A 21,102-nucleotide genomic window follows, 5' to 3' on the forward strand; every position below is an offset into this window, starting at 1 on the left:
AGCAATGGACAACTGGTTTCAGATCCTAAAGTCAAGCATAAATGCATGCTGGTAGTTTAGGGGCCTCCAAGATACCAATAAGTTTCCTTTAAAAGTTAATACTTCGAAAACCCAAGCGTCGTGTGTTTAGACCCATAATCATCAGCCCTCCGAGCCCACTAGACTTGATCTCTACCCAAGTTTTCCAACGTTGGAAAAGAAAATAGACACATATGGGAGACCTGGACAAGGGAATGAGCACATAGAACATCCAAGGTCACCATAGGCACGAGCTTGGTCATTGCATTTGTTATATTAATACTTTTCCTCACCTTTTGATAGTGAGTCTACAAACTCTCGTGAACTTCTATCAGTGTTTACGTATAAGCCGTTCCAATGATATCGGCTAATCTGGTGAACTGTACTGTAAATAGCGGCCGTGGCTATTCAGCTCTGCCCTCACCATACAGTATGGGACGATTGGACTATTGACATAGAGATAAGCCCATTCCTACATCAGAGATAAGGCATTTAATGGACGCTCCACGTGACCAGATTGGCCGAGGCTTGTGCGGCTGTTTACCAGCGCCGGTCCCGTGCCCAAATACTGAAGGCTCATGCCACCTTTCCATTACCACTGCAAGTCAATACAACTAGACCGAGTAGCGTGATAACATTCTACTTTATATCCACTTTACATTCTAACTTTTATCTCAAGTTAAGATAAGAGTTGGACTTTTTGTCTTAATTTACGTCACTATGTACCTGGACGATCAGCCAGTCCTTCTGTTCTGCTTTCTAATATTTTAATATTTTAATCAGGAGTCAGAGTAATAAGAAAAATATAATCATCCTATGGTTAATCTTACATTAAATAGTGAAAAAAAAGCAAAAAAACTAAAAAACAAACAAACATGTATCTATCTCTCTATCTATTATCTATCTCATATCTATCTATCTATTTATCTATCTATCTATCTATCTCATATCTATCTATCTATCTATCTATCTATCTCATATCTATCTATCTATCTATCTATCTATCTATCTATCTATCTATCTCATATCAATCTATCTATCTATCTATCTCATATCTATCTATCTCCTATCTATCTATCTATCTATCTATCTATCTATCTATCTATCTATCTATCTATCTCCTATCTATCTATCTATCTATCTATCTATCTATCTATCTATCTCATATCTATCTATCTCATATCTATCTATCTATCTATCTATCTATCTCATATCTATCTATCTATCTCATATCTATCTATCTATCTATCTATCTATCTCATATCTATCTATCTCATATCTATCTATCTATCTATCTCATATCTATCTATCTCATATCTATCTATCTATCTATCTATCTAAGCAGCACTCCAAACGGTTACTTCAAAAAATTGTGGTCTTTTTTATTTCATGTGCGACAGCGACGTTTCGGCTCACCTTGAGCCTTCCTTGAGGAGGGCTTGAGGAAGGCTCAAGGTGAGCCGAAACGTCGCTGTCGCACATGAAATAAAAAGGACCACAATTTTTTGAAGTAACCGTTTGGAGTGCTGCTTTTTTTCTATTTTTTTATGTATGGAGGATCGTTTACCCAATCCTAACAAGCTTGCACCCACAATTGTTTGCACGTGCTGCCTGGACTTTCTATTTGTATCTATCTATCTATCTATCTATCTATCTATCTATCTATCTCATATCTATCTATCTATCTATCTATCTATCTATCTATCTATCTCATATCTATCTATCTATCTATCTATCTATCTCATATCTATCTATCTCATATCTATCTATCTATCTATCTATCTATCTATCTCATATCTATCTATCTATCTATCTCATATCTATCTATCTATCTATCTATCTATCTATCTCCTATCTATCTATCTATCTATCTATCTCATATCTATCTATCTATCTATCTATCTATCTATCTATCTATCTCATATCTATCTATCTATCTATCTCATATCTATCTATCTCATATCTATCTATCTATCTATCTATCTATCTATCTATCTATCTATCTATCTATCTCCTATCTATCTATCTCATATCTATCTATCTATCTATCTATCTATCTCATATCTATCTATCTATCTATCTATCTATCTATCTATCTATCTATCTATCTATCTTCTATTCATCTATTTTCACCTATTTTTTACCCTCTTTAGCAGCACATTTACCAGGGCAGGCACTTGTTACTATTTGTTGCACATGTTACATGAATGACCTTTTTTGTCTCGGAGTAATTATCTCATTCACTCACTGTCTCTCCGAGCGTTAGTTTTTCTAATCTCATTAACAACGAAATAACAAGACATTTTTCACTAAGGTTTTAAAATAAGCATTTCACATGACAAGCTGCATTATGTATTTTTGACATGAAGGCCTTTGTATCTAACAACTGAATGAGAAGGTTATCAGTATAGTTATTGATATAAAGATGGATGGATAATAGATAGATATGAGATAGATAGATATGAGATAGATAGATAGATAGATAGATAGATATGAGATAGATAGATAGATAGATAGATAGATAGATAGATAGATATGAGATAGATAGATATGAGATAGATAGATAGATAGATAGATATGAGATAGATAGATAGATAGATAGATAGATAGATAGATATGAGATAGATAGATATGAGACAGATAGATAGATATGAGATAGATAGATAGATATGAGATAGATAGATAGATAGATATGAGATAGATAGATATGAGATAGATAGATAGATAGATAGATATGAGATAGATAGATATGAGATAGATAGAGATAGATATGAGATAGATAGATAGATAGATATGAGATAGATAGATATGAGATAGATAGATATGAGATAGATAGACAGATAGATAGATATGAGATAGATAGGAGATAGATAGATAGATAGATAGATAGATAGATAGATAGATATGAGATAGATATGAGATAGATAGATAGATAGATAGATAGATATGAGATAGATAGATAGATATGAGATAGATAGATATGAGATAGATAGATATGAGATAGATAGATATGAGATAGATGGATGGATAGATAGATAGATAGATAGATAGATAGATAGATAGATAGATAGATATGAGATAGATAGATAGATAGATAGATAGATAGATATGAGATAGATATGAGATAGATAGATATGAGATAGATATGAGATAGATAGATATGAGATAGATAGATATGAGATAGATAGATATGAGATCGATGGATAGATAGATAGATATGAGATAGATAGATATGAGATAGATAGATATGAGATAGATAGATATGAGATATATAGATATGAGATAGATATATAGATATGAGATAGATAGATATGAGATAGATAGATAGATAGATATGAGATATATAGATATGAGATAGATATATAGATATGAGATAGATAGATATGAGATAGATAGATAGATCTCTGTTACCTCCGCCCCTGGTTTTATAACACACATTTGCTTAGATGTGGCATATGCTGCCTACAACACAGCGGCCAAATATTCATTGCGCAGCGTTTTGCTCGTATACGTTTTTCGGATCTCCTCTGCCAGCTGTAAAACTACATTAGTTTGCCACTAGGAACATACAAATGATTTTCTGGCACTTGAGCGAGGAGCTCTGGACCCTGCGACTCCATTATCCAGCGAACCGAAAGATTCTATTAGCAAATTATCCCTCCCCAAAAATAATATTTAAACAACATATGTAAAAAAAAACTAACAAAAATATTCAAACAAGTTGGAATTTTTTAATTTTTCTTTTTATAAATTTGAGAATATAAATGAGGGTTCCTTCTGCCCCTGCAGCTGCCATGTTGGTTTTGTTCACTCCAGAGCACAGATACATGTGCAGCCATAGAGGCAATAAACAGGCTTATAGACTGCGCCCAGAGACCATCTGTCCCCCCTCATCTGGAGATGTGCACGGGCAGATTTCTTTCTTATCAGATATGATACCAGTGCAAGTGCCAGGTCGGAGGAAAGCAAATGCATATTAGGGAGGACAATGTCAGCCTCTGGGGATCTGCTACTGGCTCCATGATATCATATACAATAACATCAATACCTTCTAATATTGTATAATATATATAACACATGTATAGGAGTCTATCAGGTCTTTCTATTGGGAGAAACAAGTATAAGTCTGCATTGATGGCTCTGGATTGATAGGAGATAGATAGATAGATGGATAGATAGATAGATAGATATGAGATAGATAGATAGATAGATAGATAGATAGATAGATAGATAGATAGATAGATATGAGATAGATAGATATGAGATAGATAGATAGATAGATAGATAGATAGATAGATAGATATGAGATAGATAGATAGATAGATAGATAGATAGATAGATAGACAGATAGATAGATGGATAGATAGATATGAGATAGATATGAGATAGATATGAGATAGATAGATAGATAGATAGATAGATATGAGATAGATAGATAGATAGATATGAGATAGATAGATAGATAGATAGGAGATAGATAGATAGATAGATAGATAGATATGAGATAGATAGATAGATAGATAGATATGAGATAGATAGATAGATAGATAGAAGATAGATAGATAGATAGATAGATAGATAGATAGATAGATAGATAGATAGATAGATATGAGATAGATATGAGATAGATAGATAGATAGATAGATATGAGATAGATAGATAGATAGATATGAGATAGATAGATAGATATGAGATAGATAGAAAGATAGATAGATATGAGATAGATAGATAGATAGATATGAGATAGATAGATAGATAGATATGAGATAGATAGATAGATAGATATGAGATAGATAGATAGATATGAGATAGATAGATAGATAGATAGATAGATATGAGATAGATAGATAGATAGATAGAAGATAGATAGATAGATAGATAGATAGATAGATAGATAGATAGATATGAGATAGATATGAGATAGATAGATAGATAGATAGATATGAGATAGATAGATAGATAGATAGATAGATAGATAGATAGATATGAGATAGATAGATAGATAGATAGATATGAGATAGATAGATAGATATGAGATAGATAGATATAGATATGAGATAGATAGATATAGATATGAGATAGATAGATATGAGATAGATAGATATGAGATAGATAGATAGATAGATAGATAGATAGATAGATAGATAGATATGAGATAGATATGAGATAGATAGATATGAGATAGATAGATAGATAGATAGATAGATAGATATGAGATAGATAGATAGATAGATAGATAGATATGAGATAGATAGATAGATAGATAGATATGAGATAGATAGATAGATAGATAGATAGATATGAGATAGATAGATAGATAGATAGATATGAGATAGATAGATAGATAGATAGATATGAGATAGATAGATAGATAGATAGATAGATAGATAGATAGATAGATAGATATGAGATAGATAGATATGAGATAGATAGATAGATAGATAGATAGATAGATAGATAGATATGAGATAGATAGATAGATAGATAGATAGATAGATAGATAGACAGATAGATAGATGGATAGATAGATATGAGATAGATATGAGATAGATATGAGATAGATAGATAGATAGATAGATAGATAGATATGAGATAGATAGATAGATAGATATGAGATAGATAGATAGATAGATAGGAGATAGATAGATAGATAGATAGATAGATAGATATGAGATAGATAGATAGATAGATAGATATGAGATAGATAGATAGATAGATAGAAGATAGATAGATAGATAGATAGATAGATAGATAGATAGATAGATAGATAGATAGATAGATATGAGATAGATATGAGATAGATAGATAGATAGATAGATATGAGATAGATAGATAGATAGATATGAGATAGATAGATAGATATGAGATAGATAGAAAGATAGATAGATATGAGATAGATAGATAGATAGATATGAGATAGATAGATAGATAGATATGAGATAGATAGATAGATAGATATGAGATAGATAGATAGATATGAGATAGATAGATAGATAGATAGATAGATATGAGATAGATAGATAGATAGATAGAAGATAGATAGATAGATAGATAGATAGATAGATAGATAGATAGATAGATATGAGATAGATATGAGATAGATAGATAGATAGATAGATATGAGATAGATAGATAGATAGATAGATAGATAGATAGATAGATATGAGATAGATAGATAGATAGATAGATATGAGATAGATAGATAGATATGAGATAGATAGATATAGATATGAGATAGATAGATATAGATATGAGATAGATAGATATGAGATAGATAGATATGAGATAGATAGATAGATAGATAGATAGATAGATAGATAGATAGATAGATATGAGATAGATATGAGATAGATAGATATGAGATAGATAGATAGATAGATAGATAGATAGATATGAGATAGATAGATAGATAGATAGATAGATATGAGATAGATAGATAGATAGATAGATATGAGATAGATAGATAGATAGATAGATAGATATGAGATAGATAGATAGATAGATAGATATGAGATAGATAGATAGATAGATAGATATGAGATAGATAGATAGATAGATAGATAGATAGATAGATAGATAGATAACCCCTTGACCCTATCACGCTCCCTCTAGTCTGGCATCAGATCCTCCCAGTGCCATGTATTAGTGACCTGCCCCCCCCCCCCCCCCCAGTGTCTGCTCCCCATCCTATAGCCCTCGCTAATCCATAGAGCACAGTCTCCCCCTTATCTCCCCGCTGACAGTCTCCTGTCTCCTTTATCGCGGCCACTTAACACCTTTTTCAAGAATCGCACGTTCCCCCCCCCCCATTTATTTTTTTTTGTATTGGGTGGCATTAGCACCATCCTCTGCCTGGCGCCGCCGCCCCGCAATCCGCTAATGTGATATTTAATGAGGAGCCATCAGTCCGGAGAAAGGAAGTCAATATGAATCAGTGTTTACAAAGTGTGATTAACTCTGAAATATTTCATCAATGCGCCGGTCCCGGGCAGACTCTATGCTAATTACTAAAACGCCTGCGTGTTTCCGGGGGTCCGCCGATGGACCCTACTCGCCAAGGAAATGGAAGATTGCAATTACGTTGTGACTGTCTCTGGTGACAATTTATGCATTTGCTAGGATGACCTCCTCCCCCCTCCCCTCCCCGGAGACCAATAAACAGAATGCATTTTCATTAAGATACTAATGCACTTAATCACAGGGGGGAGGGTCTCCCGAGGAAGAGGGAAGGAGGCCAGGCCCTCACAACATGTGAATGAGCCCCGCATTACTCACCGCTGCCCCTACATCCTAATAAATCAAACCCTCCGCTTTATTAACCTTTTTAACTTGTAACTTTCAACCGTTAAAAAGGAAAAGCGAATATGCAAACGAGCCGCTAAGAGGACGCTGTTTATCGCAAGACGTCTGCTCCGACAGCTTGACCTCCGCCCCCCCCAGCGAGATTTCACAATGTATTATCCAGAGAGCACCAGCTGCTCTACACCAGCTCCGAGGTGGAGACTCCTGCTCACTACAATGACACGGGAAGGATAGAGGCAAAAATAAGCATAAAAACAACATAAAACAGTCATAATAAGTTCAGATTTGAGTGACGGGGAAGGTTTGGGGGGGAAATTCGGAGAAGCGTAGATGGCGCTGAGATGTTAAGTGTGGGATAATCTCGCGGTGATGAAAGTGTACGATAGGCGGAGGTTTATTGTGACATGGGCATCATTAAAGGGAAGTGTGTCATCCAAAAAGGAGCTAATATTAAAAAGGCAGATTCAATCCACAACATTCACGTGACCTCTACAACATGTCCCACGGTCCGCCCCCCCCCCCCCGGCCCCCAGATTTCTGTTGCGTGCAAGCCGGTGCCAATGCGGCAAAATCTGATCTCGTGCACCAAAATCCCGGGGAAATTCGGCGCAAAACGGAAATCACCGCGAAACCCAACGAAAATGCGCTCCGCGAACCCTTAGTGAATGAGCCCCAATGTAACAAAAGTCAAGGTCGCAACTAATCTTTTCCCCTTTCCTTGCACTAATGGCTGCAGCACAGGTTAAAGAGCATGCCCACCCACAACATTCTTCCATGAAAGCCAAGAGAAAGGCCAGAGAGAACTAGACGCAGAGCATGCCCACAACACTCTCCCTTAAAAGACATTGGTAACAAAAGTCAAGGTCGTAACTAATTTTTTTCTCTCCCTGCACCGTGACCTCTGCATAGGTCACAGAGCATGCCCATCCCCCTTGCAAATTACATTTTTTTACCCATATTTTTTATTTAAAAAGTTTCCAAATTAAAATAATTCAACACACATATAGAAAGTACAGTAGTGAAGTTACATCCCATGCAAATTATTAATTCATCTCCAAAAACCAGAGGTAAAAGGTACGCACTGCTGCCCTCGCAGATCCTGCTCAATGAGTGAACTCCTAACCTTCCCAAAAAGGTGATGTCACAGCTCTCGTACTCCCAGCACAGGGACCTGCCACAAAGCATGCCCACAGAACTCACCCATGGAAGTTTCCTGAGCCAACTCCTGACTCTAGTGGCAATAGTGGATATTGCAGCTCATCCCCCCCCCCTTTCCTACACAATGACCTCTACATAGGTGACAGAGCATGACCACAACACCCTCCAAACTAAGGTCCTTTGCACAAACCAGCAAAATCAGTGATGTCACAGATCCCCTTGATCTCTTTCCTGCACTGATCCCAGAGCATGCCCACAACAATCTCCCTGTGTCTACTGTACATCCCTAAATGCTGTTAACAGAAGCTCAGGCAAGATGGCCGCCCCCCCCCCCCCCCTAATAATTTACAGATAATGGAATCGAAAAAATATAATCAGAAAATAAAAACTGATTAGAAAAAGTATCAGTATTTTTATAAGGTTGTACATTGCCTTTAAATTCCACTTTGTCTTGTTGATACTTGATAGTAGTGATATGTAATGCCGCTATACGTCTCTGTGTATAGGTGACCGTCTTCTTGTATCCCGGGGGTAAGATCTGTTCTCATCTCCACTTTCTGTCCACAATAGGAAACATAGAATACAGCTGCCCGGCCACCAACGAATGTGAAATCACAAAGCGTAGACGCAAGTCGTGCCAAGCCTGCCGCTTCATGAAGTGCTTAAAAGTCGGCATGCTGAAAGAAGGTAGGTGCTGAAATCCTGCGTCTTAAGGAGATGTAGCAGAGCTGAGTGCGTTATTTCATAGGATGGATTCAAAACTAGTACAAAAAATAACTTGACACTTTGAAAATTTACAAATGGAAACTCCATCTGATCCCTTTAAGATAATATAATAGTATAATAACCAATTTGGAGGAATTTATCACAGCCTACATGCCTGGAAACAGGTGTAAAGGCGTTTTTGGTCCGTTTTTAAGCATGGGTTTTCAGTGCGTTTAAAAACACATCCGTTTTTGACTGTTTACAATGCGTTTGGCTGCTTACAACCTGTTTATGTATTAAGATAATTGGGAAAAACGGACACAAACGGATGAGTTTTCAAAAACCGATGCATTTTTAAAACACATGTATTTTTAAATGGACTGAAAACGCATGCTTAAAAACGGACCAAAAATGCCATGCGTGGCATCACCCTTAGTCGCTATTCCTTGCGCAGAGCCAAGCATTGCAACTACTCTACGCCGTTTGCGAGGGGAAGGGGTGGTGCCAGACGTTTGGCTGCTTACAACCTGTTTATCTATTAAGATCATTGGGAAAAACGGACAAAAACAGTCAAAAACGGATGCGTTTTTAAACTGGCTGAAAACGCATGCTTAAAAATGGACCAAAAACGCCCTGTGTTGAATCACCCTTAGTCGCAATTCCTTGCGCAGAGCCAAGCATTGAAACTACTTTATGCCGATTGGAAGGGAAGGGGGCGTTGCCAGGCAGTAAAGTGGGTGTTCCTGCCCCCGTAGCTGCGCACTGCCTATAGCCTTAACCCATTCAAGCACAGGTTATGGTGCAATTCTACGCCAGGTAGGGACCAATCTGGAGGGCAGGGGCACCATGGCATGCTGCCACATTTGCGCCAATGTGTGAAAAATGCTTCCCATTGTATATGGATAGTAGCGTGTGGCAAACTGAGCTCTGCTACATCTGTTGCATTTTTGTATGAAAAAAAAAACGGAATAATTAAAGGCTTTGGTGGATCAGGGTGGGAAAAAAGGAGCTCAAATTTAACCCTCTCCAGCTCCCAAATCTGATTTCGCTTTGGTACTTCCGTTTTCCATGCCGGGTATCGGCAGGAAGTTCCATATGGCCACGGAAGCCACTTCAGCCAATGAGTGGCCTCTTTGGACAAGGTGGCAACAAAGGAAGAAAATTCAAGTGGAAAACGGAGTGGATGGAGGACACTCATTGGCTAAAGCGCTTTCCATAAGCCCTAGGCGCAGACCTGGAAACCGGAAGTACCGGAGCGATACCTCAAACCGAAGATGGAGCAGGGATGAATTCTTTATCTTTTCTCAATTCAGCCCCAACCTCTCAGCTTCCTGGAAATCCCCTTTAAGTAAACGTATTCACAAAATGCTCCATTCTTGGCTATGGTATAAGCAATCATGCATCGGGTTGTTACATTGTTGTTACATTGTTGTTACATTGTTTACATTCTCCCGCATTCTATTGATAACACCAGATAATATAATGGATTCCCATCACATAGAGCAAGAAAAGACGTAAATGAGTAAAAATACGCCATATATGTATATGTAGGAGACATTGTAGCACATTTTATGAATGAGGATATTAAGGTACCCCCCCTTCCCCCGACATGGGGCCGTCCAGAGGGGTTTATGGCCTCTTTCATTGGCCTGTATAAGAATGTGTTTATTAGATTTGCTTATATTAAACAGGTTTCTCCAGTTTTATGGCTGTCAGACGGACACAGTCCCAACAGCTGCTTTTTAATTGGAGCTAAGTCGCTGCTCGGAGAAATCCAATAGTGTCAGACACAGACAATGGGAGAGTATGAGGAGAGTGGCAGGGACAGATTGTGGACGCAGCACTGACAGACAGAGGATTACGGCTGGTAAATAGGGATAAGGAAGGACTGGAGGAGACCAAGAGATGTCTGGGAGGAAGGAGAAGATCTGGGAGAGAAACTTAGAGAAAGAGGATTGGACGTGTACAATAAATAGATGGTGGGGGTGTAGCTGTAGTGCGAGTGATGGTACCCCCCCTCCCCTGAACCTTGTGTATGTAATATATAAACCTGATTTACACAACATCTACCATCAAAATCCATCCTGATAAACCAGGGACATTACTCATAGATCCAGGCACAGTAACAGTGGTAATCTTCTTATATGTATTATTCATGGTTTCCTTCTTTCTAAAATCAACTTTTATCATTATGCTAATGACTCTGAAGGTCTCTGTCTGTACTCTGGTTTCAGTCTGTTACTCTGTGCAGGAGCAGGGGGAAGGGGAGGTAGTGTAACAGCTTGTGAAGCTACAGCACAGAGGGGCTCAGGTAACACTCTGAGGAGCCCTTCTGACTTATTAGCATAACTATAAAAGTTGATTATAGAAGGAAGGAGGCCATGGATAACAAATATAAGATGATTACTACAGTAACGGTGCCGGGATCTATGAGTAATGTCCCTGGTTTATCAGGATGGATTTTGATTAATAACTTTTTTAGGCCCCCTACTATGGCCAAGTGTTTCTCGTAAGAAAGAAGGGCTCATAAATTGTCCTTTCGCTCTATATCCCATGGGACAGTTTTCCACTCCCTTTGGTCCTAAATAGAACTGTCCCATACAGGTTCTCCCCAAGATAGCCATACGGTCCATTAGGTCCCTCTCCGAGGACCCATTTGATCCCTATGGTATATATGAATGTTATAGTATCTCTATGGCAGATCTAAATGCAACCACTGGTATTAGCAATACGTCTAAGCTTATACCAATACAAGATTATTCCATATAATCCATAAAAATGCCAAGAAAACCCTTATAACAACCAAAAAGTTATTGGCCAATTTAATCTGGAAAGTTCCCCGGTCCATATACTAATCGTGGGTTGTGGTGCTGCAGTGATCATCAGTGATCTGTAGTGGAAATCTACAGTAAGTGTTTCATTTCTCTACAGCACCCCCGCAGGAGAAGTGTAGTATTACACTGTAGATAATGCTGTCCTGCTGTGGTCCTCCAGAGAGTATGGTAACTCTTTATAGCCACCACATTGAAGTGCCCACATCATAGACATCACCGCTGTAGTCCCAAATGTTTAGAACATTCCTGATTTTTTACTGGAATTAAATATTCCAGTAAAACAAAAAAAGCGACAGATTGATGACAAAATTAGGAGTATAAAACCCCCACATACACAGTCCTATTAGATGATAGCAATCTAGAAGGGCCCTTATTCTGGGCAGCTGCTTCGCTGGCCTGATGGTGGCACTTTCACCACGGATCGCTGCCAAGTTCACTAAACACTTAGAAAAAAAAAAATATGATGTGATATTGGATGGGAAGAAAATATCGCACAGCTGGTAATGCGCCGAATCTAGTCTCAGTGTTCAGATGTGTGCCAGGTACTTCTCAACGGGACACAAGCACAGAGGGGTAAGAGGGTCAGCATACTGCAAGGGAAAGTACTAAAGAATATATAGTCCCAGGACTAGGGAAAGGAAAACTGCTCATAGATATACTAGGGATTACAGAAACATCTGGTTCCAACATATCTTATTGTCCTGGGAGGAACCTACATGGTAAATCACGATTGATCAAAAGATAGATAGATATGGTAAAGATCGATGGATAAATAGATAGATCGACAGATAGAAGATAGATAGATAGATAGATAGATAGATAGATAGATAGATAGATAGATAGATATGAGATAGATAGATAGATAGATAGATAGATAGATAGATAGATATGAGATAGATAGATAGATAGATAGATAGATAGATAGATATGAGATAGATAGATAGATAGATAGATAGATAGATAGATAGATATGAGATAGATAGATAGATAGGAGATGGATAGATATGAGATAGATAGATAGATAGATAGATAGATAGATAGATAGATAGATAGGAGATGGATAGATATGAGATAGATAGATAGATAGATAGATAGATAGATAGATATGAGATAGATAGATAGATATGAGATAGATAGATAGATAAATATGAGATAGATATGAGATAGATATGAGATAGATAGATAGATATGAGATAGATAGATAGATATGAGATAGATAGATAGATAGATAGATAGATATGAGATAGACATGAGATAGATAGATAGATAGATAGATAGATAGATATGAGATAGATAGATAGATAGATAGATATGAGATAGATAGAGATAGATAGATATGAGATAGATAGATAGATAGATAGATATGAGATAGATAGATAGATAGATAGATAGATAGATAGATAGATATGAGATAGATAGATATGAGATAGATATGAGATAGATAGATAATGGCACCACATTGAGCATAACATCGGAATGACGTTGGGTTGTTGTCTTCTCCTCCGCGATGTAAGATTACTGTATTCTTCTCTTCCTTGTTACCCAGTGTGAGCTGTAAGAGAATTCTCCGCATCCACCTTTACTCGCATTGGCGTCTCCCGCGCCGTGTCTGGGATCGTGGTGTTGCAAATCTATTCAAATGTAAACCTGTTCAATTCAATTACCAGTCTGTAATAAAATTTGCTGCTTCAGACTCCATGTTGGTCACAGTGTTCGGTACATGCTGGTGGCTCAGTGGGCCTCCAAATTGACAGTTCAAATCTATTTAGTTGAAAAAAAAAATTGAGATATTCATTGTGATACACGGCGATCCAGTCAGCCAGAAACACGGCTGCCAGGGGCTGCCAGTAAATATCACAGCTTCCCAGAGAAAACTTGGAGAAAACATTGAGATCTGTGAGCAAAATTATTGGTTCTTTTTGGAATTGTAGACATGTTCTTTTGCCACATGGCCCAACCTTGGCACCGCTTGTAGATATTCGGTATGACCAGTCATGGCAACGCTCAAAAAGTCAATGGACCCAATTTGACCCATTTTTAGACCAACTGGTCTATATTAGACAGGGTTAACCTAGTAAATTTGCCCTAATGTCTACATGATCGCCTGTTGTATTCATGTACAACGCTTTATGGCAAACTTGGGTCCTTGTGTATCAATAGGGAGCATCAAGTAGACTTAGAGGTCTATCACTTGTGGGCAATTGTCCATATCCCAATAAATATCTTTGATCCTATGGTTATATAGTGAGGCCCCCATCAATTTGCTCCTCAAGATTTCTTTGAGGCCTAAAGTATCTTCAGTAATCAGGTCTAAGATAAGTAACATCATAATACAAGGTATAAGTATCATAAAACCTCCTAATATCTCCGCTTTGTGGTTCCGAGGCAAGAAGTTTTGGTTTTGCATAGTCTAGGCCCCGTCTCTGGCAGTTGATGTATATTTTGTCTCCCCCTCCTCCCCAGTCATGGCAATTGGCAATTGTCCCCATAAATATCTTTGATCCTATGGTTTTATGATGAGGCCCCCATCAATTTGCTCCTCATGGTTTCTTTGAGGCCTAAAGTATCTTCAGTAATCAGGTCTAAGATAAGTAACATCATAATACAAGGTATAAGTATCTTAAAACCTCTTGATATCTCCGTTTTGTGGTTCCGATACAAGAAGTTTTTGGTTTTGTATAGTCTAGGCCCCGTCTCTGGCAGTTGATGCATTTTTTGTCTCCCTCTCCTCCCCAGTCATGGCAATTGGCAATTGTCCCCATAAATATCTTTGATCCTATGGTTTTATGGTGAGGCCCCCATCAATTTGCTCCTCATGGTTTCTTTGAGGCCTAAAGTATCTTCAGTAATCAGGTCTAAGATAAATAACATCATAATACAAGGTATAAGTATCTTAAAACCTCTTAATATCTCCGTTTTGTGGTTCCGATACAAGAAGTTTTTGGTTTTGCATAGTCTAGGCCCCGTCTCTGGCAGTTGATGCATTTTTTGTCTCCCTCTCCTCCCCAGTCATGGCAATTGTCCCCATAAATATCTTTGATCCTATGGTTTTATGGTGAGGCCCCCATCAATTTGCTCCTCAAGATTTCTTTGAGGCCTACAATATCTTGAGTAATCAAGTGTAAGACAAATAACATAATAATACCAGGTGTAAGTATCATAAAACCTCCTAATATCTCCGTTTTGTGGTTCCGATACTAGAAGTTTCGGTTTTGCATAGTCTAGGCCCCGTCTCTGGCAGTTGATGCATATTTTGTCTCCCCCTCCTCCCCAGTCATTGATTAAGTTATACTGACTAGTTAAATGCTGTTGAGAGCTAAAACATTTCAGAATTCATTAGCTGCCGGTGCTTGTCTGAAGAATAAAGTGGAGGTGAAGTGCAGAGAGGCCTTAAGAGGATTACGTGTACAACTTACATAATGAAAATGATTTACTGTGCAAATACCCTGCTGCTGCCTCCGAAGAACACTGTCCCATACATGTGCCGGTTCTGTTACAAGGGACTACCTGAGGGTTTAGTTACTGTCTGGAAATCTTATAGAAGCCCAGAAATTATCTGTGAAAGTCATAAAAGTCATTAAATCTAAACACAACCTTCAAACTATTGCTTGGGTCAATGCCGTGCTACTGTTTCGAAAGCGAAAATTTCTACTTTTACTTCTCAAAATACTGTCTTGGTGGCATGAAGGAACCTAGAATGTCAATGAAGCCATAGAAACTTTTAGTTCCATCTCGGACTTTCAACTAGAATATAGGGAAGGTCACTACTAGAGATTTAAGATGGCCCAATATCTTAGATATGTGTCGGATGAAAATGGCCAAAAGCCTGCCCTACCTTAGACACCAAGGCTTAGATACTTCTAGTGAAAGCTTCTCTCCATTTAGAACACAGGATTAGGCATGTTCGGAGAGGAACGTCCATGAGAACATAGAATCCTAAATCATATGTTAGTAGAGGAACATCCATGAGAACATAGAATCTTAAATCATGTTCGGAGAGGAACATCCATGAGAACATAGAATCTTAAATCATGTTCGGAGAGGAACATCCATGAGAACATAGAATACTAAATCATATGTTAGTAGAGGAACATCCAGGAGAACATAGAATCCTAAATCATATGTTAGTAGAGGAACATCCATGAGAACATAGAATCCTAAATCATATATTAGTAGAGGAACATCCATGAGAACATAGAATCCTAAATCATATGTTAGTAGAGGAACATCCATGAGAACATAGAATCCTAAATCATATGTTAGTAGAGAAACATCCATGAGAACATAGAATCCTAAATCATATGTTAGTAGAGGAACATCCAGGAGAACATAGAATCCTAAATCATATGTTAGTAGAGGAACATCCATGAGAACATAGAATCCTAAATCATATATTAGTAGAGGAACATCCATGAGAACATAGAATCCTAAATCATATGTTAGTAGAGGAACATCCATGAGAACATAGAATCCTAAATCATATGTTAGTAGAGGAACATCCATGAGAACATAGAATCCTAAATCATATGTTAGTAGAGGAACATCCATGAGAACATAGAATCCTAAATCATATGTTAGTAGAGGAACATCCATGAGAACATAGAATCCTAAATCATGTTCGGAGAGGAACATCCATGAGAACATAGAATACTAAATCATATGTTAGTAGAGGAACATCCATGAGAACATAGAATACTAAATCATATGTTAGTAGAGGAACATCCATGAGAACATAGAATCCTAAATCATGTTCGGAGAGGAACATCCATGAGAACATAGAATCCTAAATCATATGTTAGTAGAGGAACATCCATGAGAACATAGAATCCTAAATCATATGTTAGTAGAGGAACATCCATGAGAACATAGAATCCTAAATCATATGTTAGTAGAGTAACATCCATGAGAACATAAAATCCTAAATTATATGTTAGTAGAGGAACATCCATGAGAACATAGAATCTTTAATCATGTTCGGAGAGGAACATCCATGAGAACATAGAATCCTAAATCATATCTTAGTAGAGGAACATCCATGAGAACATAGAATCCTAAATCATATGTTAGTAGAGGAACATCCATGAGAACATAGAATCCTAAATCATATGTTAGTAGAGGAACATCCATGAGAACATAGAATCCTAAATCATATGTTAGTAGAGGAACATCATTGAAAACATAGAATCCTAAATCATTTGTTAGTAGAGGAACATCCATGAGAACATAATGGGGGTCATTTACTAACGGCCCGATTCGCGTTTTCCCGACGTGTTACCCGAATATTTCCGATTTGCGCCGCTTGTACATGAATTGCCCCGGGTTTTTGGCGCACGCGATCGGATTGTGGCGCATCGGGGCCGGCATGCGCGCGACAGAAATCGGGGGGCGTGGCCGAACGAAAACCCGACGTATTCGGAAAAACCGCCGCATTTAAAAACCGAAAATGTGTCGCTTGGGGAGCGCTCACCTTCACCTTCTATGGGATGGTGCATTCCGGGGCGTTAAGATTATTTTCGGCGCTGCAGCGCCACCTGGTGGACGGCGGAGGAACTACCATCTTAAATCCCAGCCGGACCCGAATCCTGTGCAGAGAACGCGCCGCTGGATCGCGAATGGGCCGGGTAAGTAAATGTGCCCCAGAATCTTTAATCATGTTCGGAGAGGAACATTCATGAGAACATAGAATCCTAAATCATATGTTAGTAGAGGAACATCCAGGAGAACATAGAATCCTAAATCATATGTTAGTAGAGGAACATCCATGAGAACATAGAATCTTAAATCATATGTTAGTAGAGGAACATCCATGAGAACATAGAATCCTAAATCATATGTTAGTAGAGGAACATCCAGGAGAACATAGAATCCTAAATCATATGTTAGTAGAGGAACATCCATGAGAACATAGAATCCTAAATCATATGTTAGTAGAGGAACATCCATGAGAACATAGAATCCTAAATCATATGTTAGTAGAGGAACATCCATGAGAACATAGAATCCTAAATCATATGTTAGTAGAGGAACATCCATGAGAACATAGAATCCTAAATCATATGTTAGTAGAGTAACATCCATGAGAACATAAAATCCTAAATTATATGTTAGTAGAGGAACATCCATGAGAACATAGAATCTTTAATCATGTTCGGAGAGGAACATCCATGAGAACATAGAATCCTAAATCATATCTTAGTAGAGGAACATCCATGAGAACATAGAATCCTAAATCATATGTTAGTAGAGGAACATCCATGAGAACATAGAATCCTAAATCATATGTTAGTAGAGGAACATCCATGAGAACATAGAATCCTAAATCATATGTTAGTAGAGGAACATCATTGAAAACATAGAATCCTAAATCATTTGTTAGTAGAGGAACATCCATGAGAACATAGAATCTTTAATCATGTTCGGAGAGGAACATTCATGAGAACATAGAATCCTAAATCATATGTTAGTAGAGGAACATCCAGGAGAACATAGAATCCTAAATCATATGTTAGTAGAGGAACATCCATGAGAACATAGAATCCTAAATCATATGTTAGTAGAGGAACATCCAGGAGAACATAGAATCCTAAATCATATGTTAGTAGAGGAACATCCATGAGAACATAGAATCCTAAATCATATGTTAGTAGAGGAACATCATTGAAAACATAGAATCCTAAATCATTTGTTAGTAGAGGAACATCCATGAGAACATAGAATCTTTAATCATGTTCGGAGAGGAACATTCATGAGAACATAGAATCCTAAATCATATGTTAGTAGAGGAACATCCATGAGAACATAGAATCCTAAATCATATGTTAGTAGAGGAACATCCATGAGAACATAGAATCCTAAATCATATGTTAGTAGAGGAACATCCATGAGAACATAGAATCCTAAATCATATGTTAGTAGAGGAACATCCAGGAGAACATAGAATCCTAAATCATATGTTAGTAGAGGAACATCCAGGAGAACATAGAATCCTAAATCATATGTTAGTAGAGGAACATCCATGAGAACATAGAATCCTAAATCATGTTCGGAGAGGAACATCCATGAGAACATAGAATCCTAAATCATATGTTAGTAGAGGAACATCCATGAGAACATAGAATCCTAAATCATATGTTAGTAGAGGAACATCCAGGAGAACATAGAATCCTAAATCATATGTTAGTAGAGGAACATCCATGAGAACATAGAATCCTAAATCATGTTCGGAGAGGAACATCCATGAGAACATAGAATACTAAATCATATGTTAGTAGAGGAACATCTATGAGAACATAAAATCCTAAATCATATGTTAGTAGAGGAACATCCTGGAGAACATAGAATCCTAAATCATATGTTAGTAGAGGAACATCTATGAGAACATAAAATCCTAAATCATATGTTAGTAGAGGAACATCCATGAGAACATAGAATCCTAAGTCATATGTCAGTAGAGGAACATCCATGAGAACATAGAATCCTAAGTCATATGTCAGTAGAGGAACATCCATGATAACATAGAATCTTTAATCATGTTCGGAGAGGAACATTCATGAGAACATAGAATCCTAAATCATATGTTAGTAGAGGAACATCTATGAGAACATAAAATCCTAAATCATATGTTAGTAGAGGAACATCCATGAGAACATAGAATCTTTAATCATGTTCGGAGAGGAACATTCATGAGAACATAGAATCCTAAATCATATGTTAGTAGAGGAACATCCAGGAGAACATAGAATCCTAAATCATATGTTAGTAGAGGAACATCCATGAGAACATAGAATCTTTAATCATACCTTAGGAGAGGAACATCCATGAGAACATAGAATCCTAAATCATATGTTAGTAGAGGAACATCCATGAGAACATAGAATCCTAAATCATATGTTAGTAGAGGAACATCCATGATAACATAGAATCTTTAATCATGTTCGGAGAGGAACATTCATGAGTACCTGGAAGATTTAATCACATGGTATTTGAGGAACATCTATGATGAATACACGGAAGGTTTAATGACATGGAAGAGAGGAAAATCCATGAGTCCTTGGAAGTCTCAATCATATGGTAGAAGAGCGACATCCATGAGTACACGGAAGCTTTAATCCTGGACTAGAAGAAGAAATCTCTCTCCTTTCTTATCACTGACTGATAGAAAGAACAATGAACCAGAATTGTTTGGTGGAGTCAGGAATGAAGAGTAAAAATAAAGCTTTAATTGTATTCAAAGGAAATCTTTCGGGCGAGCGTCAGCTAATAGCGCGGCGGTGACCTCGGATCTGTTTTTTTATGCTCTTCCTTGTAATAATATTCTTAAGGATCTTCTTCATTAATGCAAGATATTAAACAAAGCACTTGCCGGGTAATATCAAGAGATAACACATTGCGTTTTAACACGTCTCTTCTTAAAGCCTTTTATGTGTTTTTAATGTGTTTTAAAGAGGCTGTACAAATTAAGACTTGATATGAAGCCAAGAACGGCCGCCATAAATCTGGCAAAGTCTTGTTTATCGCGGCCGGGGGTGACTGTACACAAAAAAAAATTCTCCTATTTATTCTGGCGCAGGAGGAGCCGCTGCTTTCACTGCACACACGTTTATGGCTCTCGTGCTTTTCTGATAATATTTTGTGTTTCGGGTGGAGAGGAAAAAAGGGAAACTATCCGCAGGACAATTAGTTGCTAGAAGTTTCTAGATATTATCGGAGAGGTCCGGTTTATCTGTGTCTGTTACAGTCTAGATTTTATGTTGTGTAAACGGTTTACATAGTAGCTATGGTCATGTCTGGTATCAAGAGGATTCTAGGGTGTGAGAGAGATAGATATGAGATAGATATATAGATAGGAGATAGATAGATAGATAGATAGATATGAGATAGATAGATATGAGATAGATATGAGATAGATAGATAGATAGATAGATAGATATGAGATAGATAGATATGAGATAGATAGATAGATATGAGATAGATAGATAGATATGAGATAGATAGATAGATATATATGAGATAGATAGATATGAGATAGATAGATATGAGATAGATAGATAGATATGAGATAGATAGATATGAGATAGATAGATAG

General features: G+C 37.3%; 1 protein-coding gene across 6 annotated transcripts in view; it reads left to right on the plus strand.

The window, feature by feature from the left end:
• The window catches only part of ESRRG (estrogen related receptor gamma), a 620,288-nt gene that overhangs the window by 493,234 nt on the left and 105,952 nt on the right, over positions 1-21,102 (plus strand). For all 6 annotated transcript variants that reach the window (XM_072140121.1, XM_072140120.1, XM_072140115.1 and 3 more), the window contains one exon: positions 9,049-9,165. In XM_072140121.1, the coding sequence (XP_071996222.1) occupies positions 9,049-9,165 (117 nt within the window). The remainder of the gene's footprint in view (positions 1-9,048; positions 9,166-21,102) is intronic.

Source organism: Engystomops pustulosus, chromosome 3, assembly GCF_040894005.1.
Source record: "Engystomops pustulosus chromosome 3, aEngPut4.maternal, whole genome shotgun sequence".
NCBI lineage: Eukaryota > Metazoa > Chordata > Amphibia > Anura > Leptodactylidae > Engystomops > Engystomops pustulosus.